Source organism: Pseudorca crassidens, chromosome 1, assembly GCF_039906515.1.
Source record: "Pseudorca crassidens isolate mPseCra1 chromosome 1, mPseCra1.hap1, whole genome shotgun sequence".
Taxonomy (NCBI): domain Eukaryota; kingdom Metazoa; phylum Chordata; class Mammalia; order Artiodactyla; family Delphinidae; genus Pseudorca; species Pseudorca crassidens.
The window spans coordinates 73,924,505-73,951,514 of NC_090296.1; the positions used below are offsets into that span (position 1 = coordinate 73,924,505).

The following is a 27,010-nucleotide window of genomic DNA, read 5'->3' on the forward strand; positions in this document are numbered from 1 at the left end:
TGCCCCTCCCATGCTGATGGGCAGGATGCACCTACAGGATGGCTGGCCGGCCGTCCTCCCACCCCGGTTCCGAGCCTTGAGGCCCAGGACTGCCAGCCTTTCCTTAACAGCTGGGCAGGCCTAGCCTGGCCTGAGAAAGCGAACCATGAGATAAGGGACGGGCTGCCTCTCCGCAGCCCGCGTGGATTTGGGTCAGCTGTGACAGATTCACAGGCAAACGGTCCCCAGTCAGGGACAGCAATCGGGGGAGGAGCCCACAATCGAGGTTTCTGTTTGAGAGGGGAATGTGGTTTTGATTCTGAGGTCCAGAGCCACACTGTTTCATGGTAAAGACAGCCAGAAATAAGATTCTGGGCTACGTGTGTATATGTACACTTTCACCTGGGGAGAGACATTGAACCTGGCCTGCCCCAGGAAGGGATACCTGCCAGGGTAAAATTGTCAGAGGCCCACATCTGACAGCCTTTAGCAGATTCTCCCAATACCCCATACTGGGCATGTTTCCATAGGGACGCTGGTCCCCAGTTCAAGACAGTTCAGCAAAGCTTTATGAAGTAACTTCTCTACAAAAGGCACAATGAAGGGCCCCCAGGGGGCTGTGAGAGCATTGCTGGGGTTAAGGGGAGGCCTAGCAGCAGAAGCCCAGGACCCTGGGGCGGGGGGCTCCCCCACAGCTCCAGCTCACTGCTCCAAGACCTTGAAGGACAGCGGGGTGCCACTCTTGGCAAAGGTCTTCATCAGACTGCTAGGATAGATGCACCCAAGCTTCTCTGGGGTGGGGAAGCCCCAGACCCTGTAGAGGGACAGGCTTAGCCGGTCCCCGATATAGAAGGGACCCACCCACTTGGCGCTGCTGCCGTTCCTGGGGAGGGACAGCAAGAGGACCTGGTCACCCACATTCCACTCCTTCTCCTGGCTCTCCTGCTTGAAACGCCTATTCTCAGCCTTTTCACTCGTCTTCTCAGCCACCCTCCAATGGAGCTCCAGCAGCTCCCCCATCAGCTGTAGCAGGAAGACATCCATCTTGAGCCCTTCGATGTTTGCACTGCTCATCTCCCACCACAGGGGCTCGGTCAGCCTCTCCTCGCCCCCCGTCAGGATCTGGAACGGCGTGGCCTGGCTGGAGGAGGCCCTGAAGGCCAGGTGCAGCAAGGGCAGGGAAGCTGCCCACTTCTTGCCATGCAGGAAGATGAACTCCTTGAGGGCCCTCTTGAATTCCCAGTAGGCCCCGGAGCTCGTCAGGCAGGGGAACTGGAGGTCCTTACTCAAGGAGGCCACCTGGGCTCCCAGGGCCAGCCCACAGCTTACCAGGACATGGCGGGCAAACTGGGGGCCCTGGGCGGCCTCCAACCTCACCGGAACACCCCACCTCGCAAACAAGTGCTGAAGCAGCACCTGGGCCACAGCCATGTGTGTGTAGGGCTTCAGCGGGAATGCCTCTACCCACCTGGTGTTGGGGTCCGCCACAATCAGCACGTGCTTGTGGCCCTCCTCGCTGACAGTGACCGGGCCCACCACCTCTATCTGCAGGTTGGACCAGGGAGCGGTGGACCTGAGCGGCCACAGGGACTCAATAACCTTCAACTCACTGCCTGTGAGATTCCGGGGGATACAGAACAAGCAGCTCCTACAGTAATCTCTCACGTGCTCCTGCATGCCCGGCCACCATCCCAGCAACCGCAGCTTCTTGTAGGTCTCCTCGGGCCTCTGGTGGGCCCCCATGGGGAGGTCGTGCACAGCAAAAATCAGATCCCTCCGGAGCTGCCTCGGGACTACCCAGACCCGGGGCCTCTTGTCTCCCTTGAACATAAGCAAGCCACTCTCTTTGTCGAGACTGAGGGAGTTAAAGGCAGAACTGAAGGGTGAGGAGCTGGATAATTTCTGCCCGGCCTGCAGCTTGGCAATGATATCAGCCAGGGTGCCGTCGCTCAGCTGTAACGCCAGCAAGTTGAGCCTCTTGCCCGTGGTACGGGGAGACACCACAGGGACTGGCACATCATTTGGCAAATTCCACCACTGGCCGCCCCCCTGGGCTCCCTGCTTGGCCAGGGTGTCCACCGTCACAGCAAACAGGGAGCCCCGGTAGGAGGTTCGGTAGATGAACGGAAGGGAGGAGAGGCCGGAGGTGAGGGCTATGATGTAGGAGAGCAGGCTTGGGTGAGGTAGCGGAGCCCCGTCGGAGGAGAGGAAGCCCCGAGCCCTCCAGAGGGGAAGGAGCTCCCAGAGGAGGCTGAAGATCCAGTTGCAGTGCGTGAGGAAAACCACGGGCAGGTGGGACTGGCCAAAGCGCTCCAGGCCACAGGCCACGGCCGCCAGGTGGGCATAGGTCGGGGTGTAAGGGGAGCAAGAGAAGGAAAGGGAGACAGGGGGGCTGGTGGGAGATAGAATGTAGAGACCGAAGCCAGCACACCACTCATCCTCCCGGTAAAAGCAATACCCCGACATGTGGATGCAGACAAAAGTGGACAGGTCGGAGAAAGGAGGCAGAACCTGGAAAAAACGAGGCATGGAAGCCGCAGGAGTCAGCAGCCGGTTCTCCCCCAGCAGGCCCTGGAGGAGGGTCAATTCCAGTGCTCTCTTACCCTTGTCCTGTACCAAGAGGGACCATCTGATCAACCATGCTTTGGCAACCCTGCGGCCGTCCCCTGCCCCAGGGTCTACAGTGGTCCGGGAGGCATAGGAAAGGCCCAGGACCACTGGGGTGTCTCCAATGCAGCGGGAAAAATGCTTGAGGGCCCAGGCCATGGCATAGGGACTGTCTCCCCCTGACTGCGGGCCCTCGCTCTCCTCGTCGGGGAGGAGGGGTTTCGAGGTATAGGCTACGGGGTGCTTTCTCCCTGAGCGCTCCTGGTACACGACAGCCGTCAGGGCCACTTGGCTCACCGTCACCTCCAGGCGGAAGGGCAGCTGGGGGTTGGGGGCCGTCAGGCAGAGGGCGGACACCAGACCTCGCTTCAGGGCCAGAAAGGCCTTCTCATGCTCCCAGTCCCACTGCCAGTCCGGCTTCTGCTTGAGGAGCCTGTGCAGGGGCCCCACAAGGGCTTCGTAGTCAGGGATGACGTCCCGGTGGGAGTCCATGAATCCCACGAAGAAGGAGAGCGCGGTGAAGTTGCTGGGGATGGTGAGCTGGGCCAGCTGGGCAAGAACCTGCTGGCAGGGAGCCTTTCCATCCCAGGGGATGCCCAGGGAGGGAGAAGGTACCGCCGGCAGGAGATCGATGTCGAGGGCTTCATCCTGGGGGTCGTGCAGGCTGAGGCACCGGAGTATTTCCTCTGAGAGGGAAGAACACTCAGCCCTGAACACAGACATCAGCGAAGAGTCCAGGTCCTCCTCCTTCTCGGCCGGCTTCTGCATCTCCTGCTCTTCTCCCTGCCTCTCCTCCTTCTCCTCCCTGACTTCTTCCACATTCTGCAGACTCTCCGGGGGCCCAGGGTCAGCCTCCTCACTCAGCTCAGAGACACTGGCAGAGCTGGGAGGAAGGGTCTTCCACACCTTCAGGAAGTTGCCAATGTCAGTGTCCAACCTACACCAAAACAGCAGGACAGAGGAGTCTGATGGAGGAGGTGGGGGACAGCCCGCCCCGAGAGGCCATCCAAGGCGAAACCACATCTGTGGAAGCCCACAGAGCCTCACCCCATTGCTGAGTTTCCCTGAGGCTGGGCCGAGGGCCCGCCTCCAACACGGCACAGCCTCAGAGAGGACCTGCCCGCAGATATTCCCTCCACTCCCAGCATGTGCCGGACGGCAGTGTTAGAGGTTAATCTGGGCTTTGAAGGCTTATCCAATCAAAACCTCATTGACCAAGTGACATGTCCAACCAGTTTTAAGCCAATGGTTTGATAAGAATTAGATGACTGGTACTTCCAGTCGGACTCCAGGATGAGCCAGCCAGGGGAGGTCCAGAGAGGAAAGGAGGCCTGACATGGGGCTTGGGAGCACACAGCACACAAACCTCGGCCACATCACTTTTCTTCGAATTGGAGAGATGGGACTGGGGGACCTGGCCCGGGAAGCAGTGCCCTGCCCAGAAGGTCCCTGCCAGGCCCAGGGAACTGGGAGGTGAGCAGCAAGGCGGCCCAGAGTAAGTGGAAGCCAGAGGAACTGAGTTACTGCAAATCAGTTCTGCCGGCAGCAGCACAATGACCTTGGGAAAGTACTTGAGTCTCAGATCCCTCATTTGTAAAACGAGGACAGTGGTCACGTATGTCTAACTCGAGCTGTGAGGATCAAAGTGGGTAAGAAATGTGGAAAAAGTTCTGCTTGGTATATACTCCAGACACAGCTCCCCCTGCACACAATGAAACAAGAACAAGGCGGTTCACCGCAGCACTGGTACCAACAGCATAACATGGAAACTGTCGAATGGCCCTCCACAAAAGACCCCATAAACCTGTTGGGTACTCACATAATGGAACAGAGCATGGACATTAAAGCCAGCCACAGGAACTAACATGGCATACATCTGGGAAAAACAATAAAACATGGCGACAAATGCCAGTTGTGGAATGTTACATATAGTATTGAAGCATGTGTGCAAGACTGTGAAACTGTAAAACCATATTGTAAGTGGTTTACGGATGTGCAGATGTGGGTGGAAGTACAAAGACCTGAAAAACTCAAATCACTCTGCTCACTATTAAGCACGAGACAAACGTTGGCTAGCACCAAGGGGAAGCTTCCAGTCAGCCCCAGGAGCGGCTGGGAGGCGGGGTATGGAGGGGGGTGCCTGGCCCATTACCTGTTTGGCTTCCTCAGAAACTCATCCAGAGTGGGGCCATCACGGCCCAGAGGATCGTCGGGCACCATGAAGAGATTCCCCGCAAAAGTGAAGGGCAGCAGGCTGGACCCGGGATGGAGGAGGAAACGTCACAGAGGGGCCCTTGACCCACCCACACCCCACTGCCACCTGGTAGCTCCACAGGGGCTGAGACCCACATCTCCTCCCAGCAGGTGCTGATGAGCACCGCTCCAAGGCCCTTCCCCCTGCCCAAACCCCTGCTGCCAGGGACTGCCCAGCACCCGAGAGGAAGGAACAGCCCAATCCCCTGGGAGCTGCCTCACCGATCTTTGACCATAAGTTTCTTGGAATTATTCATCAGGACATGGAGCTGCTCGTTGGTGACGATGATGCCATCTGTCTCTTCTGCCAGCTTTACCATGAACCTGCAGGGAGAGGGGAAGTCGCTAACGACCCAGTATCCAGACCCTCACCTCCCCAGTCCTCTGAGAAAATGAACTTGCAGCTTCCTGTTGAGGTGTGTTGGACAAAAACGCTGCCCTCGATAGCCGGGGAGCCAAGACTCTAGAGCCCATCCTCGTCTATGCAGCCGACTGGGATGTCCACTCGCCCCTGGGAGGGTGAACTGGGATGCACATCCCCCAACTGTATATGCAAACACAGACCCCTATTTTACACATAGGCGTTCACATACACAGGCTCAGACACGCACACAGAAAGCCATGCACTTGTCCACACCCATACATGCATTTTTACTTCTTCGGTTTCCACATCTGTCAAACTAACATAAAATACCTACCCTCTATTGCTGTGAGGATTAAACTGAATGAGACAGTACACTAGACACTGAAGAGTCTAGTTCAGTGCCTGCCACACAGCGTGTATCAAGCATTCCATGATTACTCTTCACCAATGCACAACATTCAGGTACATGCCAAGACACACATACATACATATGGATATGTGTATACACGTATAAAAACACATACCTGAATAAACAAATCCATTTTTCCAAGGATCACTTCTCGAAAGAGGGCTGTGACCAGGAAAGAAAGCAAAGGCCACCCACTTCTCGGCATTCCCTGCAGAGTGCCATTCTGGCAGCCACGAGCATGCAATTCCACAAGTGACCAGCAGAGGGGCCTTCTGCAGGAAAGCTACCTTCCCTCAAACCCAGGCCTGAATTTAAAGGCTCTGAAAGACCTTACCCAGGGGGGCCAGCTCTTGAAGGAAGGATGCCTGAGCTGCCCTGCCCAGACCTTCCCAGGCTTGAAGGCTGAGTGGGCGCCAGGTCTTGGGGAGGAACAGAACTTCTCCCTGCCTGGCATGGGAGGTGCCTAAGTGGAGGCAAGACCTGGCCTGCTGGACATCGAGTCCAGCACAGGGTCAGTGACCTGGACAGGGCCTTCTCGGCCCCATCAGAGGCAGCATCACAGGCACCCGTATGCGCACTGGTCCTGCAGCCACGCTGGGGAGTGGGTGCTGAGCACTGGCAAGTAGGGAGGCATTCAGGCTTTAGCTAGGAGACAGGGCCAATCTGACTCCATTTTCAGAGCCCAGCCAGGGTTCCAGTCACATACAGCCACACACATACCTCCTCCCAGGGCCAGGGCGGGTGGGAGGAAAAGACTGCAGCAATTCCTTGAGAAAACCTGAGCTTCAACCCAAACTGGCACCCAAATCAGCTGCTGGGGGAAGCAGCTCGCTTGAAGCACCAGGAGTCACCTGGGCTAGTCCCATCCAAAGAAAGCAGAGCACCCCATACTTCATGGGGGAGAAAGCCTCTTAGCTCAGGTAAATTGGGCTGCGGAGTCCCAAATTCAGGAACACCTCTTGGGTTTGAACAGAGCCGACCTTGGAGCCCTCTCCTCTCTGTGTCTCTCCCTCTGCCTACAGAGGGCCGGTGCACCACACCACCCTCTCTGACATGACCCTCTGACTTATTTGCTTCCATCTCCCCAGAGCAAATGCGGCAAGACTCCACCTGACACACCAGCCCAGCCCAAGCCCCAGGGACCCACAAGAGAAGGCCTGCAGGCCAGCACACCTATAATCGTAGGTAGTGATCTTCTTGCCGTTCTCGAGCTGAGACGGGGTGATTGAAAGCATCTTGAGGGAGTGTAGCTTTGTCAGGAAGTGGCTCTCTGGAGGTGAAAGGCAGAAGACAGCGACAGTCAGAGGAAGGGCTAAGTGGAAAAGGCCATGGTGGGGACAGAAAGGCAAGGAAAAGTAAGGCATAGAGAGTAAGCCCACTGGAGGGGCTGGGCAGCTGGGGACAGCTCACCTCTCACCCTCCGGTTCTTCTTAAGCTGCCAGGTGGGTACAAACACAGTGACCTCTCGGTGTCCCCGGTTCCAGAAGTACTGCACTGCCATGGCAATGCCCCGGCAGGAGAAGAAGTGCTGGAGGCCATGCCTGGGGTTGGGGGGTGGTGGGTGGGGAGATGGGGGGAATTAGTGAGGTAGCAATTTTCTGCCCTAGGAATGGCCCTGCCTCTCTACCCCTCCCTCAGAGCCAGCCTAGGGCAGCACATCTGGCAATGTCAGGGCATCAGCACCACGGGCACCAACAATGCCCCCTCCCCTCTCACCATCATCAAACAGTGAGCACCTACTGGGTCCACTCACCTGCTGTGTGCATGTGTGTGTGTGTGCGTGTGTGTGTGTGAGCGTGTGTGTGTGTGTGTGTGTAGGGGCCTCCGGGGCAAAAGGAAGGAGAAGAGCTCAGTTTAGGACTGGAAGCAAACAAACATTTGCTGACCAACTGTGTGCTGGGAGTGTGCTCAGCACAGATAACTATTCTACTGTGTGGGCAAATGAAGACATCCTGCATGTATTTCTGCTAGCACATATACAGCAGTAAGTGCTGTGCAGAGAGAGTGATCTCTGAGAGTTGGCATGGTTGGGAAAAGCTTCACAGGGGAGATCAGTGCTGGACCTTAAGGGTTGGGCTAAACATTTGAAAACTGGCCTGAGGTTGACAGACCCCATGCTATGTGAGGCAGGCTGAAATGGGAAGAGCATGGGCCTGGGCAGTGAGCAGATCTGAACCCAAAGGCCAGCTGGGCCCCTTACTGGCTCTGGGACCTTGGTCAAGATTAATCGCTTCTCTGAGCCTGTTTCTGCTTCTATGAGGGAAGGAGAACAGAAACCTACTTTTGAAGGCTGCTGGGATGATGCCATGACCACCACCCAGCATGCAGTAGCCCCTCAACATGTACCACTTCCCTCCCATCTTTCCCCCATTTGAACCCCATGTCACCTGTATACAGCGATCAAGAAAGGACGCCCACAGTCTATCACCTCAGGGACACCCTGCCCGAGCCCCCCAGTATCCCCACCCCACCCCACGTCCGTGGCTACTCACACCATGGCCACGCTGCTGCCGTCAATGACCACTCGCCTCAACCCCTGGTTCCCCGGTTCTTCTGACAGGTTCAGCTCAAAGGGTGTATTCAGGGCCTCGTGGTACCTCTGGAAGCTGGTTACTGTGCTGTTCGCCTGTGGGTGACGAGGCGGCTGCCTCGGAACCCCCTCCCGAGCCCCTAGGAGCCCCTCCACCTGAGGTTGGCGCTTACGACTGGGAGCCAAAGTGCCGCTGGACTGGGGCCCCTGCCTTCCAGCTTCCCCCTGGCCCTTCAGGAGGGAAGCACTGCCCCTTGACGAAGGCTGGCCCTCACTTGGGAATTTGGCTGCGTCCGGGGCTGGCCCTGGATCTGTGGGTGCCTTCTGAGCGGGAGGCATCTTCGGAGCTCGGCAAGTTCTGGGAGCTGTAGACCCTGTTTTAGCTGTAGTCCCGGTCTGGGCTCTGGGCGTTTGGGGACCTGCAGGCGATGTTTTTGCTGCATGCCTTTTCTGAGTTGTGGGAGTTTGGGGAGCTGCAGGCCCCATCTGAGCGGCTGGCTTTGTGGGAGCCAAAGGCACTTTGGGGGCTGCAGGTTCTTCACGGACTGCCGGCATAATCTGGGTTTCAGGCACTTTGCGGGCTTCAGGCAGCACGGGATTTGTGGGTGGGGTTTGAGCTGTGGGCACTGCTGCAGCCATGGGCACTTTGAGAGTTTCAGGCACTGTTTGAGGTTCAGGTCCTGAAGGAGCTGTCAGCCCCCCTTGAGTGGCGGGCCTCCCCTGAGCAGTAGGCACCCCTTGCCCTGTGGAGGGCCCTGGAAACGGCCTCTCTTCGGGTTCCTTACAATTCCACTGCATATTTCCTCGATCCCCCGGCTCACTTCCAGCTTGGAGTTGGGGTGTAGAGGTCAAAGGTGGCCCTATCTGTGGAAGTCCTGGGCTAGCCTTGTCCGTTACCCCTGAGCCTCCTGAGACCACCAATAAACTCATTACTTTTTTAGGGGTCTCTGGCCTTGGGCAATTCCGTAGGGCTGCCTCTCCTCCTGGCCCCCCATCTGGTCTACAATCTGGGCTTTCCACACTGGGCAAAGGAACCAGCTCCTTCTGTTTCCATCCCAGATTTAAGGGCAAAGGATTCTGCCCTGGCAGCTTGAACTGAATGGGGCCCAGTGGCCTCTGCCAGAAAGGGAAACTGAAGCAAGCCTGGGACAGGAGCCAGGCCAGGTGGAGAGAATGCAGTTCATTGATCCTCCAGAAGGTTGCAGCAATAGTCCCCGGCCACAAGGGCCCGAAGGCTGGCCCCGGGGTCCAGGACTTCCAGGGCGAGCACACACTCAGGGCTGACACTGGAGGCTGGAGAGGGAGCTTGTCTTCCCCCCTCCGGGCCTGCCGCTGCTGGGACGAGGCTTGTGTGCGGTCCGCAGGGTCCTGGCTGCCGCTGGCTTGTACTGACCCTTCCTCACAAGCACTGTCCGTACCACCTTGGTTGTTGGAACCAACCCTGGAGGAAACCCAAGTTTGTTGGAAAGGTGGTAAGGCCAGTTAGGTCCCAAACTCTTTCCCTGGGGTTGGGCAGAGAAGCCAAACGGATTCTCCAGAACTTACCGTACCAGCTGGTTTGCTGTCTCCAGCTGAGCGTTCTGGCCTGGGATGAGGGCCCCCATGGTGCCTAGGCTGGTTAACCTCTTTGAATTTTCTGGGCTCCCCATCTCCAGAAAAGGCCCGGGACCGTCTCCCATGGACACCATGGCTGGACCTTCCTTCTGCTGGTGGGCTGGGCAGATCAGGAGCTCGGGGTCCGAGCGGGAGTCGGAGGCGCCAATGCCGCCGAGCCACTGGATGATGTCCTCCTTGCCCGCAGCATCCCGCACCAGGCTCAGCAGCAGTTCCTGGACTGCCGCGGGCAGCTGCAGCAGGTCCCCTGCATACTGGTCACCACGGATCCAGACCAGAGCCCCAAAAGCCCGGGTCACCTCGGCTTCCCAGATGCCCCGGGGGGTGAGCAGAGGGGCAGGGCCCCAGCGCAGCCGCCCTACCAGCTCCTCCAGCCAGTTCTGGGTCATGATGAAAGACTCGGTCAGCCCGCCCACCATCAGGGAGCCCGGCGGACCAGGCACCAGGTAGGCCAGCGTGCTCCAGCACAGGCAGTCCAAGAAGAGGCCCTGGGCCCCAAGGAAGGCGCAGTGCAGGGCCGCCGGGTAGCGGACCTCCTTCCACAGCTCCGGGCTGCACAGGCCCTTCAGATACTCCTGAAGCCGGTGGGGAGAGCACAAAGGAAGCCAGCCGTTATGGGCCTGCCACTGGCACTCACTCCCCTCACAAGCACATGCCCTGCCCCCGCCCACCATAAGCCAAATGACGCCCCCGGCCCGGCCCGACACTCTCTCCCTGGTCCTGACTCCTCACACACTCATCTCTTTCCAGGGAGCTCTGACAGGTGTGGGGGGCCGGAGGGAGGGCGAGCACCTGGGCTTAGAGTCAAGGGCCCTGGTTCTAGTTCCAACCTGACCTCAGTACGTTAAGGTTACTGTGGGAAATTTGTCATCTTCTCAGGGCCTCAGTCTCCTCACCTATAAGATGACGGATTAAATTAGATACTCCTAAGGTCCAGTCCTACCCTGGCGTTCTAGAATTGTGAACTAGCTGGGGGGAGGGGGGTGGCACATTATTGAGTACCCTCCACGTGCCAGGAGCTTATGTGACCTGGAGCAGGTTATCTACCGTCCTTATGCCTATGTTTCCTCATCTGTAAAATGGGGATAATGGTTCCCACCTCATTAGGCTATTATGAAGCTTCAGTGAGATAATACAAAAGAAGTGCTTAGCTTATGCCTGGCACAGCCTATTCCCATTTTGCAGGCTCAGAAAGGCTCTCTTGCTGACCCAAGGACACACAGCTAGGGTGACTGGGTAAGGACCACAGCCCACATCCATCTGACTCTGAAAGCAGAGCTCTTTGCACTTCCTTGGGCTGACTACACAGTGACTCCAGGGTAATCCACTGAGATTCTGGTTAATCCCCCTGCAGAAGGTCTCCAGCACAACCTGTACCTGTAACCATGGTAACTCTGCTGCCCGGAGGGGACAGAGGAAAAGGTAAGTCGCTGGGCCAGTATCCAGGGGATCCCCACAGATACGCACAATGGCTGAACCAGAAGGGAAGCCTCTGGCCCTCTGGGCACCAGGTCCTTGTGTTTCCAGGGCTCACACACTCAGTCTTTAGCAGTCACTGGGACAGGAGAGGTTGGGTTCCTCCACCCTATGGCTGAGTTCCACCAGCATGACCCCATGAGCTCCAAGGAGCCATGGGCACTGCCTCTTAATCAGCCAACACTTGATGACTGTATTAGCCCTCAAGTCCCGCCTCATGCCTGTGTCAGTGATAGTCATCCCTCTTCCCGCTTCCCCATGACAGTTCCATTATGGAACAAATGCTCCATTTTGGATCTCCAGCAGCCAGCCCAAAGACCGTTCTGGCCCCTCTGCTCAGTACCCAGACCATCCCTCCCTACTCAGGCTTAAGCTCATCTCTGCCACACGGCCAGGCTATGGACCTCCAACACCTTCCCCAAAGGGGCTAAGGTACACCCAGGCACTTAGGCCCATGTCTAACCCCTTTTCAGTCAGTCCAAAATCAGCTCAAACCCTGACAGACATCCCAAGCCTATCCCTCCCACCCAGAACCTCAGCTGGTCTGCACTGCCTGGCAAGGGTGAACTGACCAGGTGGAATAACTCTCATAGACCTGAACAAACTCCCCCACCCCATGCACCCCACGTTCTAACTACATGAAAACAATATGTAAAAATGAAGAGATGTGCTCGGGAAGAAGATGGTGGGTGGTTTCTTTCTCCTTCTGCAAAGACCTTAAAATATTCATTGCTCCATGAACCGTCCATATTTTTAAACAAAAGGATATACTGGAAATGAGATAATTTTCAAAACTGCTATTTATTGAATACTTACTATGTGCCAGGCTCTTTACATACATCAGCTCATTGATTCCTCTCTCAGCCCTATAAGGAAATTACTATTATCCCCATTTTAGGTGAGCAAGGGAGGGCACATGTCCGAGGTCACACAGGTCGTAGGCTGGGACACTTAGGCCCTCTGACTCCGAAGTCTGGGGTCTTAACCATGATGCTGTCTATACTTTAGAGCAAAAACCGATATGGAAACAACAGGCATTTACATCCAGAAACTATCTGAAGCCATTTTCCTGCTTAAAGCCCACCCAGACCTTTTTCTCCAAAAGGAGAAAAAATAGAGAAGAGGCAGGAACAAAATAAGCACAGAAGAATGTGCATTTGTTAAAATATGTTGCCCAATGTCCCGCAAGTCATTTTTCAACTTGTAAGTTAAATAAAAAAATACCACCAGGTGGTTTACTACTGCTCTATACTTGATCAATCCTGACTTAGGATTCTCCCTTCTCATAAGTCGGTTGCTATACATAGTCTGCTTTCCAGAACCACCCGCAGAATACTCAAAAAGCTCAAAAAAACGGCAGCACCAAGAAACTCTGGAATTGGGAATGAAAGAGAACATTTTTTAAAAGGTGAACTAAGATAAAGTTGTTTGAGGAGCAGTTAGATCTGGGAGCCCACCCACCCCTCTACACAAAGGCTGAGCAAGTACCTCCCTACCCACTGGAGTCTGTTCTGTAGAAAGTAAAAGACAAGGTCTTAGGATCAGAGGTTGATCAGCATACCTGAGGGTGTGGGTACCATAAAAATCATGAAGGAAGAGAGGAAGGCCAGTAGTGAGGTCTACAGTGAGTGCTGAGTGCAGAGAAACTCATTCTTCCCATATAGAGACTCCGCAATAGTAACTGATGATGGATGAAGACAGATACTCACACAGAGGGGTCTCACTGGGGCACCTCAGAGCAGTGGGGGAAACTACAAGCTTCCAGAGAGAAAAAAAACTTCTCATACAAAGGACCAGGGACCAAGAATAGCTTCAGATATCCCTAAAGCAAGAAGTCAATGGATTCATGCCATCTCATTTCTTTTTTTTTTTTTTTTTTTGTGGTACGCGGTCCTCTCACCGCTGTGGCCCCTCCCACCGCGGAGCACAGGCTCCGGACGCACAGGCCCAGCAGCCATGGCTCACGGGCCCAGCCGCTCTGCGGCACGTGGGACCCTCCCGGACCGGGGCACGAACCCGCGTCCCCTGCATCGGCAGGCGGACGCCCAACACTGGGCCACCAGGGAAGCCCAATGCCTTCTCATTTCTGAAGGAAAATAATTTTCCATGTATAATTTGATACCAGCCAAATTGTCAATCAAATGACCATCAGATATGCAATGTAGACATGCATGTATGCAACCCCAAGAGTTTACCTCCTATAAAACCTTTCTCAGGAAGCTACCAGAGAGCATTTTCCAGCAAATCAATGAAAGAAACCAAGAAAGGAGACCCAACATAAAAAAAAAGCAAAGACAATCTCCAGGAAGACTGTGGAGAAAAATCTCAGAATGTACTCATCCATTCAATAAACACTACTGAGCACCCACTACCTGTCAGGCACTGTTCTAGGAGGCACAGAGGACGACTAGTTCAGATTGGAGAGTGGGACTCCAGAAGCAACATGCTTGTTTCGGCACCATCTTTCTAACTTGATGACGCTACTGAAGGACGTGCTCCACCAACTCAAGACAAAGACACAGCGTCCAGGAAACGAGGTATCTAACAAGGAAAAAAGGCAAGAGGATGCCAAGAATGACAGCAAACGGGAGTCTCGGGATGACAGCTGTGCAGTCCTGACCAGACAGAAAGAAGGCTGCCCCCAGGAAAAAATCTGGAACAGACCATCTTGAATCGATAGATTGTCCTTGTAGAAAACTGTAGTGAGAAGCTACTGAAAGTTATAAGAATTAGCAACAGGTACGAAGGAAAACAAGCAAACTGGAAAGGAGTTGAGTTCTTTACCTCAGGGAACTCGAAAAGTAAGAGAGAAAACCTAATCATAGGGGCTTCCCCGGTGGCGCAGTGGTTGAGGGTCCGCCTGCCGATGCAGGGGACGCGGGTTCGTGCCCCGGTCCAGGAAGATCCCACATGCCGTGGAGCGGCTGGGCCCGTGAGCCATGGCCGCTAAGCCTGCACGTCTGGAGCCTGTGCTCTGCAACGGGAGAGGCCACAACGGTGAGAGGCCCACGCACCGCAAAAAACAAAAACAAAAAAAAGACCTAATCATAGTGCACTTCAACACTTAGATGTAAATGATATTTGCAAGGGCATAATGTTGCAAATACTAAATACAGATTTAACAGAAAAATGAAATATAACTATACTGGGAAGAAAAAAGGGATGGCAATATAAGGGAGATAAATCCTCATCTATAATTAATAGAAAGTAAAATGATATCTAAAATTGATTAATCAAAAGATATAGTAGCTACATATTTTTTTAGGAATGTGGAGGTGTAGAAATGCCAGAGCAGATATTTTCTACGGGGAAGAGCACTGAAGAGGGAGTTGGCAGGGGCAAGGCAAGGAATCACTGCGTTATACTGTAAGCTTTTTAAAAATTATTGGACTTTTAAATTATGTATTATTTTGATAAAAGAAAAATTAAGTTTAAAATAAAGGAGAAGTATAAGGTGCCCACAACACAATTAGATGTGCTGGTAAGTGTTTAACAATCATCCAGTTATGGGGGAAATAGTCACGATTTGTAGCATTTGCCAATTTCTGTGGTGTAAATACTCCTTCCATGGTTGATTTCAAACTACCAACAGGACTCCATTGGCTCAAAAACTTCCTGAATTTTCAACGATGGGTCAGCAGGAGTTGGTTCCTGCACAACCCTGGCCACTACCAGCTTCCGTGGTACTGCTCAGTCATTGTGGGCCAGGGACAGATCAACTTCCACCTGACAGCAAAGCCCAAAGTCAGCAAACCACACCCTGTCCCACAGCTCCCCACCCCAACCTCTGGCTCCCCATCACCTCCCTCCCTCCATCGTGTCCAAAAAGGGGAGAATCAAGCTGTCACCTGTCCTCTCTGCGCCGGACCATTCTTTACATCGTTGCCAAGGAGGACAGAAGAGCTGAGCAGGGCTCGTCTCTGGGCAACTTTGATCATTAGTAAAAACCCTCCTTTCCACTCTGAGGTGAGGCTGATTTCACCTCAGAAAGGCCAGGCCTCCCCAGTGTTTCTTTTTGCTGCCTAGGAATGTGATTTCCAGCAATGTCCTCATTATTTTTTAAATCCCACCACAAGAAAACTACTTAAAGGCACTTCCGAGTTCTACAGAGTTTTTCCTGGAAAACCAGTGCATATAATGTAGAAAACACCCGGGCTCTTCTCCAGAGAAGCCTGTATCCTTCTTGACCCCTCCTCCCCCCATCCATCACCCCTTCCCCATCCTACAACCTCCAGTCTCACTGAGCCCCCTCTGCCAGCTGGCCTGTGTATATTAGGCCATTATCCAGGTGTGTGATTCTGTGCCCCTACAGCTGGGATTGGGGTCAGCCACAGCACCTCCACATGGAAACCACAAGACATCCTTATACATGGGAAATTTTCCTGTATCAGATTGTTGGGCCTTAGAAAGCATTTAATCCAAGCTTCTCACTTTGCAAACAAGGAGACCAAGACTCAGAGAGGGAAAAGAGCTCATTCTAAGTTATACAGCTAGTTACAGAAACAATAACTGATATCTCTACTCCGTAACTCTCCACGTTTGTGCAAGTCCATAAGAACGCCTTATTTCAATTGACTCTCACAACTCTGCCATGAAGTGGGTATTATTATATTGTTTTATAGATGAGGAAATAGGCTTAAGAGAAGGTCAATGATTTGACCAAGGTCAGCCAGTTAGAAGGTAGCAAACCCCAACCTCCAACTCTCTCCACCACAACCCTCTGTCCCAGCAGTAACTTGGTGACAGCAAATTGCACCCAGATCTCCTAACTTCTGGAACAAAACCTGATCCTCCCCACCTTCCCTGCTCTCCTGCTCCAAAGCTCCAAAAATCTCTTCTTTCTGCTCATTCTGTGCAATAAGGGAGGGAGTTACCCAGAACCCCTCATGTTGTTTCCATCTTAAATCATGCTTTTCCCCGGGGGAAGACAGAGGGGAAAGAGATGATAAGATGGGGGGAATGGGGCTTCCCTGGTGGCGCAGTGGTTGAGAGTCCGCCTGCCGATGCAGGGGACATGGGTTCGTGCCCTGGTCCGGGAGGATCCCACATGCCGCAGAGCGGCTGGGCCCGTGAGCCATGGCCGCTGAGCCTGTGCGTCCGGAGCCTGTGCTCCACAACGGGAGAGGCCACAACAGTGAGAGGCCCGTGTACCGAAAAAAAAAAAAAAAAAGATGGAGGGAATGGAGAAAGCCACTGGTTACACTAGCAGGGCCTGAGGTGTGAGGGAAAGCCGGTGGGCCCAGGAACTCTGAGGCAGCAGTGGTAGCAGGAGTAGCCAAGCCTGGAGAAGCTGATGGAGGATGTAAGCGGGGCACAGGCGAGCTAGACACTTCAGAAAGCACCAGTCCCATAAAAGGGTGAGCAGGTGTATTTCAAATTAACAAAAAGATTAAGAACCCGGGACTTCCCTGGTGGTGCGGTGGTTAAGAATCCGCCTGCCAACGCAGGGCACATGGGTTCAATCCCTGGTCCGGGAAGATCCCACATGCCGCGGAGCAACTAAGCCCGTGCGCCACAACTACTGAGCCTGTGTGCCACAACTACTGAAGCCCTCATGCCTAGAGCCCATGCTCCGCAACAAGAGAAGCCACTGCAGTGAGAAGTACGTGCACCACAACGAAGAGCAGCCCCCGCTCGCCACAACTAGAGAAAGCCCGCGTGCAGCAACAAAGACCCAACGCAGCCAAAAATAAATAAATAAATAATAAACAAAATCACTCTTACTTAAAAAAAAAAAAAGATTAAGAACCCAAAACAATCCAAAGGCTCCTCTTGTTAACCTACCCTATGCCAGCTACTGAAAAGTCTCCATCTCAAGGGTTCCTGCACATCTGCTCTCCAGGCAGGAACCCCTCCCCTCCCCCAGTACCTCTGTCAGAACTGGAAAAACTGCTGACGAAGCAGCCTAACAGAGGGGCTGAGGGAGGAACTTTCCAGCCTGCCTGCCCACTGGCCAGCGTGTTCTGGGCCTCCCCCACCCATGGCCTTGACCAAAATTAGGAGATTGATAGAGACCCCGCTAGGGAAGGGGTGTGTGTTGGGGTGGGTGGGTGCATAGGGGAGCAGGTGGTCTGGGGCTGAGGGAGGCTATAGCATTCCTACCAGGAAATGATAAGATAAGGGAATCTAGGGGAAGAGGGAGACCTTGGCCATGACTGGGGAGTCAGAGGGAACCTGAGAGGCCCAAGCGGAGGAGAAGCTTATGAGAGAAGCCAGGGCACATGCGATAGAGGCACACTGTGACCAGGCCTGTCCAGCGTCCAGCCCCACACAGCAAGCCCTTTCATCTGAAAGCCCACAGCCCTCCTCCCAGATTCCCACCCATCCCCTAGGGCTGCTGCCTTCCAGGGCTGCTGCAGCCCCACCTCTGAGCCCCTGCAAGAGGCTGCCTAGAGCATCAAGAGTGGGGGGTGCGGAGCCCAGAGCCCTGGGTTCTGGTCCCAGCCCCTGCCACGCCCCACCTACCCGACCCTGAGTGCTCAGGGAGGCCCCTTACCCTCTCCAGCCCCCAATTCCTCATCTGTAAAGTGCCCGCATTAACCTAGAAGCATCTTTAATGGCCCTTCCAGTCCCAGCACTCTGAGAGGCTCCAAGGGGCAGCCCAGGATTTAAGGAGACTTAAAAGGCGGCAGAAAGACCTGGGCCTTCCAGGCTCTTGGTGGAGAACAAAGAGGTATGTTGCACAGACTACAGAAATACAGGACCTTAAGTTGCTCCCCAGATGGAGGAGCAGGCTGTAAGTGCGGGGCCCTGGCCAGGGAAGGCTCACGGGGCGGGGGGGGGGGGGGGGGGTCACACGACGCCGAGCCTCTCTCAGCGCACTTGAGGGACAGAAGTGACACGCAGGAGAGGGGTGGGGCAGAAAAGAAAGAAGGAACCAGAGGGAAGGACCCAAGGCTGCAGATCTGGAAAGGTAAGAGGATGGCCCAGTACCTGCCCGCCATACTGCCGAATCCAGGTCGGGGGACCTCAGGGGACCCCTGAGGGGGCGGGGGGGCGAGGAGCGAGAGAAGGGTCTGGCTGGAAGCGATAGGTGGGGAGAAGCTGTTTACCTTGGCTCTGCCCATGTTCTCCCTGGGCCCCTCGAGCTGCAGCCAGAAGTAGGGGGTGTCCGGGCGGCTCTGGAAAGCGTTCAGCTTGACCCTGAAGATGCGCTGCACTTGTAGCCGCTGCCGCTGCACCCGGGGCTTCGACTTGGTCTGCACCATGAACCATTCCTGCGCCGGAGGGTCGCCCCCGGACAGGAGCATGGCTGGCTCGCCCGCCCCAGGAAGGAGGGAGCCGACAGTGCCACCGGGGTCCCCCGGCCGAAGGCGCCTAGGCCACGCCCCCTCCTCCCGGCGGCGCGCCCCCGCCTTGGCGCGGGTCCTCCCGGCTCGCGGACCCACCCGCCGCGGCTCGGGCGCCCTTCCTCCAGCGCTCCGAGCCTTTCAGCGGCGGCTCCCGCTACAATCTCTTCCTGCCAGGGGTTACAGCCGGGGGTGGGACCAGTCGGGCTCCCTTCCCTCCGCCCCCAGCCTTCCCCCTTCACCACTGCGCCAGCCCCTCCAGGATGAACTTTAGCTGAGTCGGCTGGGTAGCTTCAAGGGGCGCGGAAGGAGGAGGGAGGCGGCGGGGATGGGGGTGGGGAGGGTCTTGGAAACCTCTGCCTCCCACTCGAGTTTTGGGCCCAGAGCCAGAATCCGGGGGTCAAAGTTAATCTCCTTCCACATTCCCCTTTCCCCAGTGGGAGGGAAAGGGAAGGAGGGGCAGTCGGGTGGGGGGAGAGGGGGTATGGTTTCAGGGACCCGGCCTTTCTCTCCGTTCCTCCTGCCCACCCTGACGCCTCCCAGGCCTCCCTGGAGAACAGAGACCTGCGCCCCTCCTTCCCTCTGAGGAAAGGGTTAAGGGAGAGCAGGGTGGGGAGCCTGGGAGGCTGGGGCCTGTTGAAACTCTGGGCCGGAGACCGAGCAGGAAGGAGAGGGTAACAGCACCGCCTCCCCACTCCCCATCCCCAAGTCTGGGGACAGCCCGGGGCTGGCAGGCTGCCCAGACCCTCCCGAAGCCCCCAGGGCTGGAGGGGCGGGGAGAGCGCCCGAGTTTTCAGACTTGCGTTGTTTATGAAAGCCTTTTTGAGCAAGTTTGAGCTAAGCCAAGAGGGAAAGCTTTAGGATAGGAGTAAGGGTCTGGTTGGTGACAACCTATAAGGGTTCCCTCAACCCCCGACCCACAGCCAGTCCGCTGCTTGGCATCGGTGGTCAGACACCAGCCCTGGACTGGGGGACCGCCTCCAACACCCTGCCCTGGAGGCATCCCCAGCACAAAGAACACGTTTTGCAGCCCTGTGGCCTGAACAGAACCTGGCTCTGTGGAGGGCAGAGTCTGCATCCTGGGCCTCGGTGAGCTTTCTTTTCCAAACCCAAACCCAGAGCTGCTGTCTGACAGGGACAAGTGTACCTATGGGGACAAAGGGCAGTGGACTTCAAATTCGTTCCGCCCTGGCACCTCTGGGCTGCAGGGGCCGTGGCATGTTTGTGTGCAGGTGCAGGCAGAAAGCCAGGAGCACCCCACTGCAAGGAAAGGGTCCAACTGGGGCAGGGGAGAGGGGCTCACACTGAGTCCTAGTCTGGCCTGGACTCAGCCCCTCCTGTGCCACCCACCTCCACTCCTGCTTCTTCTCCATAGATTGAAGTCCAGAAAAAGAAAAGGGTATCTGTGTCACCTCTGGCTCCAAGGTCTGCCCACTCTGGTGTCCCTGTGCTGCCCCTCCATAGCGCCTTGAAGAAGACGACCCTCTGGAGGAGCTTCCATCTGTCTCCAGTCTTCCCACATCTAGCTGTTCTCCCTTTATCAGAAGAAGCTCTTTCCTTATTGCCTTATTGTGCCTCAGTTTCTCCTCTGAAGCAAATGAGAGTCTCGTACCTGTGCTCCCTACTCCTTCCCTGAATAAGCACTTATGTCTTGTTGCCCTCTTCCAACTGACGGTGGACTCCATGCGCAGTGGCATCTTGAAAACTCTCAGGTTTAACCCTATGTTCAAAGAGGCAGCGTGGAGGGTGGGAAGAGGTCAAGCTTAGGCATCAGGTACTTGGTAAGTGGGCAAAAGAGGGTAATTTATTTGAACTCTTGTGCCTCCATTTCCTTAGCTCATAAAAATGGGGATGATGGTGCCTATAACACAGGTTACAAATCAGACCACCCAGGTATCACACCTGGCACACCACGTGGAACAGAGTAGGCACCCAATTCATTTCATTTTCCCTTCCTTGATCTTGTCTCTTCTCCCCACCTCACCTCTGGCCAGTACATCACAATACCTTCCCAGAGATCCCCTCTTTCCCATCCTTTTACATCTCACTGTCACCAGCCCAGCTCCTAGATCAGCCTCTCCTCACCCTTCCTGCTAACCCATCCCCCCTACTCCTTCCTCTCACCGGGATATAGCAGATTTAGTTAGATACCCTGGTTCCAGTCCTAGCTTTGCCCCTGATGAGTTGTGTGCCCTAAGCAGGTAACTAATTCCCTTGACCTCTCCAGTCTTCCTCATCTAAATTCATTCATAGGGCCAAATTCATTTACTCACTCAACAAATTCAACACATATTTATTGAGTGTCTACTATGACCCAGGCCCTGGGAGTATAGCACTGACTAAGAAAGATATCTCCCTGCCCTCATGGAATGGGTGAAGAAAGAAGAAAACAGCTCTGATTTCAGGGAATGAGAAATTCTCTGCTGGAAATAAAACAAGGTGTGGTGATGGAGAGTTCCCTGAGGGGGCCTCTCTGGTGAGGTGATATTTCAGCTAGAGGGAGCGCAAGAACATGGCCACTGAGATGGCAACGCACTAAGCTCTTCACAATTTTTTATCCAACTCTCTCCCCAACTCAGATACATTTAGTGAATCCTTGCCTGGAATATTAGGTTAAAACTTGTGTTGGAGGCCTTCCTCTCCCAGGTCCTAATCTACCTTCTCAACCTTGTACAAAAGGATCCCAGCTCAAGTCTAAGTAGAATTAGATCTGTCTAGGCATGTCTGGCAACAGGGTAGCACACCCTGCCAGGAGCCTGTTTGTCTAAGGAATGAGAAGCCTCCAAGGAGAAAGCTCATCTTCATTAAAGGAGGGGCCTTCCCTGTGAGACTGACAGAGTAATAGATTCTTATCCCTCCAAGGCTCTACTGGAAGAGGAGGTTTTGTCTCTCAAATACCTCCCCGCCTAGCCCAGATACACAACTAGCCCAGTTTCTGGGATAGAGAGTGGGGAGCCCTGGTACCCAGCTGGACTGCTTGGGACCTTTGTGAGGGAGTGACCCAGAGGGGAGACAGACTTCTCCTTGACTTTGCCAGAGTGCCTGAGCAGCTTGCATTCCTGGAAGGCTCCCATCAGAGCAGAAATGGCTTCCCAAAGGCACATGAAATGGTCAGGACTTAAGGTGGTACAAATGAGCAGGTGGAGACAACAGCCAAGGAAACTGAAGTTAAGCGGGGGACTCCCCATATTGGTCAGGATCTGGGTAGGAAACACACGATCCTCTCAAAAGTGGTGGCTCAAGGAAGTTTAAAGAATGGATCTTTTAGGGCTTCCCTGATGGCGCAGTGGTTAAGAATCCGCCTGCCAATGCAGGGGACACGGGTTCAAGCCCTGGTCTGGGAAGATCCCACATGCTGTGGAGCAGCTAAGCCCATGCACCACAACTACCGAGCCTGCGCTCTAGAGCCCGCAAGCCACAACTACTGAGCCCACGCGCTGCAGCTACTGAAGCCCGCACGCCTAGAGCCTGTGCTCCACAACAAGAGAAGCCACCGCAATGAGAAGCCCGCGCACCGCAAGGAAGAGTAGCCCCCACTCACCGCAACTAGAGAAAGCCCGTGCGCTGCAACAAAGACCCAACACAGCCAAAAATAAATAAATTAAAAAAAAAAAAAAGAATGGATCTTTTATGGGGATGTGAGCAGGATTAAGGAAAACCTATAAGAGACTGATGTAGTACTCTCGGGCTAGTTTAGGGGAAGCTGTTAACACCTGGAAGCCGAAAAGGGAACAGGGAGGAAGTGGTTACTGGAGCCAACCAATGGGCCAGAGCTGGAGCTGTCGAAGGCCGTAGGGAAAGATGCACAACCACTGACAAGCTGGGCCAGTGGGAGGGAGCTGCCTTCCAACTTCCTGTCAGTGCCTAGCCCTGGCCAAACCCCATCAGAAGCCAAAGGGCAGTGGGGTCAAGGCCAGCCACTGAGGTCAGCCTCCAGGACACAGGGCAGCGTGGAGAAGAGCGAAGAGGGAGACTGGAAGGGACACAGAATAGTCGGCATACCCCTTCGTCTCTTAGCAACCACAGGCTGATGAGGTGTCAGGAAACTGCAATGATACTAATCTCCCCTACTCTTCTCCCCACCAACACTTTCTCTCTCGGGAACAGGGATGAATATCCTTGCACTCCTATTCAGAACACAGGACTTACAAAGACTAAAATGCAAACCCCAGGTCTGTCACTGCATCAGTTTCTGGGGGGCTGCTGTTACAAGTTACACCACCTGCAGGCTTAAAACAACAGAAATGTATTCTCTCAAAGTTCTGGAAGCTAGGGACTTCCCTGGTGGTCCAGTGGTTAAGACTCCCCGCTCCCAATGCAAGGGGCCAGGGTTCGATCCCTGGTCAGTTAGCTAGATCCCGCGGGCACGACGAAGATCCCACATGCCACACCTAAGACCCGGTGAGGCCAAATAAATAAATAAATATTTTTAAAAAAGAAAAAAGTTCTGTAAGCTAGAAGTCTCGAATCAAAATATACAAAGCTGGGCTTCCCTGGTGGCGCAGTGGTTGAGAGTCCGCCTGCCGATGCCGCGGAGCAGCTGGGCCCGTGAGCCATGGCTGCTGAGCCTGCGCGTCCGGAGTCTGTGCTCTGCAAGGCGAGAGGCCACAACATCGCGAGACCCGCGTACCGCAAAAAAAAAATATATATATATATATATACACAAAGCTACTATATGCAACTGACTATATGTAACTGGTGTATGAAAAGACAAGCTGTTCAATGGAACAGACTAAAAACCTAGAAAAGAAGAGCAGCTGCATATACTGGAATTTAGTATATGACAAAGATAGCCTCTCAGTCAGTGGAGAATACCGTGTATTTTTCAATAAATAATCTTGAGACAATGAGACAGCCTTCTGGGATAAAATAAAATATGCATATTTCACCCCATATGGCAAAACAAATTCCTGAAGAATCAAATATTTAAATATTAAAAATGACATCATGAAACTACTACAACAAACCATGGGAGAATTTTTTATTGTTATATTTGGGAGAGGCAGGCCTTTCTAAGAATGACACCGTAGCAGAAGTCATTAAAAACTTGCTTAATATGTTCAGTTACATAAATATAGATTTTTTTTCCCCATGGGAAAATAAACACCATAAGCAGAATCAACAGACAAATGAGAAGCTGGGATAATATATCTGTCAATTATATCACAGACCAAGAGCTAATTCCCTTAATATTAAAACAGCTCCCACAAATTAATAAGAAAAAGACTAATTCAACAGAAAAGTGGAAAAGGCTGTAAACAGTTCACAAAAGAGGAAATATAAATGGTTCTTAAACATATAAAAAGATGCTTCTCTTCACTCTTAACAAGAGAAATGCAAATTAAAACTATAGCAAGACAGCATTTTTCACATACAGGGTGGCAAGGATCAGCAGTGTTTGCTAACACGCGGTGTTAGCCACTCTCTTATCCTGCTGGCATGTCCACACAACCCCCAGAGAGAACAATTGGTAAAATCCATCAATTGGCAATTTTTTTTTTTTTTTTGCGGTGTGCGGGCCTCTCACTGTTGTGGCCTCTCCCGTTGTGGAGCACAGGCTCCAGACGCGCAGGCTCAGCGGCCATGGCTCACGGGCCCAGCCGCTCCGTGGCATGTGGGATCTTCCCAGACCAGGGCACGAACCCATGTCCCCTGCATCGGCAGGCGGACTCTCAACCACTGCGCCACCAGGGAAGCCCAACTGGCAATATTTTATACTCTGTGGCCAAACAATCGCACTCTAAGATCGTATTTTACAAATATACGCTCACATGTGCTTAAAAATATATATATGTGCAAAGATACTCTTTGCAGCAGTGTCATGGCAGATCAGAAATAATCTAAATGTGGACTCACACAATGGAATACTGTCATTCAGAAAAAGCAGGGGGTAGAATTAAGTTCCTCTATTTGTCCTAATATGGAACTATGTCTAAGACGTATAAGGGTGAACTTATAAAGCCAAGTGCAAGGGAAGGAGGGCTGAGGGAACCATCAGATGCTGGCTGCCCCAGTCTACCAGCCAGCACCCACACCCAGACGTACGTTCACCGTGTCCCTAAGGAAGCTGAGGCTTCTGGGCTCTTCCCTCACGTAGGCCCCTGCCAAGGCCCTGGGAGGGGCCCTGGCCACGTGCTCACACAGTTCTGTGTTTTTGTAAAACCTGCAAAAATATTTTAACCCCAGCTGATAAGACCACTGTGTCTTTCCTTTCACACTTCCCTCTGTCACACTTCCCCTTGAGTCAGGTGACATTGGTACAGCCAAGGGTATTTGGGGGATCTGGCTAAGGGGAATGTCGGCTGGAGACACATTAATTTCAGGTTGATGGGACAGATTTATGTGGCTTGCAGTAACTTCCCCACAGAGTCAAGTTATTGCTTGCTGTCCCTGTGTTGAAATGGCCTCCAGAAGTATTCCTATTTCCCGCTATGTCACCTCATCTAGGATGGTCACACCAAGGTATAGGTCACACAAACTGCACATCAAGCAATTAGTAAGAATTTTAAAATACCATATTTTTCTGAATATTACAGCATCTGTGATATTTATGTTTTTTAAAATGTGCAATTTAGCTTGATTTTTCTATGTTTTGTACCAAAATTAAAAACAAAATGCTGAATCCCTTGCTAACCTCTATTTTTAGGGGGAAAAAGTCTACTGTCCGGAGTGTCCTTTCTATTGGCTTAGACCTCAGGAGTCCAGGTAGCCTGATACCACCTGTTTGGACCCCCCAAAAGGAAACTTCTATCAGCAGGAAACATATGTCCTCTATTTGATAACAGCCCTTTGTCTCCCCTGCAGATTCCCCAAAGCCAAGCTTCTCATACCTAAAGCATTTGCTCCCTGTCTCTCCTCAATTACATTACAAATTAACAGACTATCTCCCGTGTTTCACTGTTGGCAAACACTCAGGTAATACAACCCTTCAGCGGGTGCTGGTATTTCTGTGGGACAGATTCCTAGAAACAGAATTGCTACACTAAAGGCTGTGCTTGCTTACATTGTTCTCCAGAATTATGGTGCACTCAAACCATGGAAAATTATGTGGCCAAGAAAAATAATGAGGTAGATGATTGACCAATTCCTCAAAGTCGGGAAGCAGGGCACAGGCTGCGAAACAAAACATAGAGCATGATTTTAAAATGAGGGTGGGTGAGGGCAGGCAGGCAGAAAATGTCCACTTTCTGCTTCAGAGTCCATTACCTCTTTTCAATATTTTAAAATATTTTTTAATGAGCAGGTACTGCCTTTATAATTTTTAAAATATTAACTGGATGAAGGCATATCTGTTGTTATATAAATATATCACTCCCTAAGGAGGAGAATCTTCCTTCTGTTATTAAGAATGTTCTAAAGGACATCTCGCTCTCAAACTCACTTCTGAAACAGAGATCATCCTTAAGATTTTAGGATTACTGTTTATCTTGGCTTGAGCTGGCAAAGAGAGTCTCTGTCCCCGACATCATTCCAGATACGGCAATTTCTGCCTGCCTCGATCCTGGCATGTTTCCAGCCCTTCCTACAACAAGGTCGGGGCGGGGCTCCTGGGGATCTGCTCCCTAGCTTCCCAGGGACACGGGTGGACCCTGGTGGCTACCACGTTTTCCCCATATTTATGGCCATGAGACACTGGTGCACTTTTGGTAATTGTTGCAAAATACCAAGAGCTCTGTGGGTGTGAGGCTATGGCTTTGAGGCTGGGTGGAAGGATTTTTAGGGTGAGCAGCTATAGAGAGGCTGGAGGTCTGGCGGGGGAAACAGCACAGTGCGTGCTGGGGCAAATGCAGACTTGCCTGGAGGCCACTGATGGCGGGGGGCACAGCTGGTCAAGTGGGACTCCAGTGGTCAGAGGCCATCACAAGTCAAGCAAAACAGGATAGGCTGTGGGGAGCTTTGAGGCGGGGTCTCTAACAAGGCTATGACTAATTAAAACCACTCTGAAGCTATGACCACCTCCCAGTCCCTGGCCTCTCCCAACCAATCAATCATCAAGTCTTGTAGATTGATTTCTCTTTTCTTCAACCAGTAAGTATTGAGTGCCTACCGTGTGCCAAACTGTGTTCTGGGTGCTGGAGGTACATCAGTGGTCGTGGTCCCTGCTCTCATGGAACCTGTTTCTAGAGATGAACAACAACAACAACAAAAAGACATAATGATTTCATTGTAACTGTATTAAGTGTTATGAAACTAAAGGAGTACTAAAAGTCCTGCAGGTTTTCTTTAATTAACTTATTTGCCTGTGTTTCCTAAACTGACCTCAGAAATTACCACTTCCCCTTATTTTGTACATATAGACTTTATTTTTAGAGCAGTTTTAGGCTCTCAGCAAAGTTGAGTGGAAAGTAGAGTTCCCACGTCACCTCTCTTCACATAGGCACTGCCTGCCTCACTGTCAACATCCCACATGGTACTTTTGTAACAATAGATGAATCAACATGGACACATCATTGCCAACCAAAGTCCATAGTTTACATTAGGGCCCTATT

The 27,010-nt window shown here is 53.0% G+C and overlaps 1 protein-coding gene and 1 long non-coding RNA gene across 3 annotated transcripts; one reads left to right on the plus strand and one right to left on the minus strand.

Annotated features, from left to right (window-relative positions):
• Positions 1–17: 17 nt before the first annotated feature.
• On the minus strand, positions 18–18,728 carry NYNRIN (NYN domain and retroviral integrase containing). 2 transcript variants are annotated; one of them, XM_067739035.1, is made up of 8 exons: positions 18,285–18,728; positions 9,688–10,331; positions 8,105–9,583; positions 7,023–7,153; positions 6,786–6,882; positions 5,062–5,163; positions 4,739–4,840; positions 18–3,523 (listed from the first exon to the last, which is right to left on the minus strand). In XM_067739035.1, exons 1-8 carry the CDS (start codon positions 18,480–18,482, stop codon positions 682–684), a joined length of 5,595 nt encoding a protein of 1,864 aa, XP_067595136.1. In that variant the 5' UTR covers positions 18,483–18,728; the 3' UTR covers positions 18–681. The 2 variants fall into 2 exon arrangements, with proteins under 2 accessions (XP_067595136.1, XP_067595147.1); XM_067739046.1 differs by lacking the exon at positions 18,285–18,728 and adding an exon at positions 12,049–13,067.
• Positions 18,057–20,090, plus strand: LOC137225293 (uncharacterized). Its single transcript, XR_010943763.1, has 2 exons — positions 18,057–18,190; positions 19,897–20,090. It is a non-coding gene; the product is annotated as an uncharacterized lncRNA (long non-coding RNA).
• Positions 20,091–27,010: the final 6,920 nt, after the last annotated feature.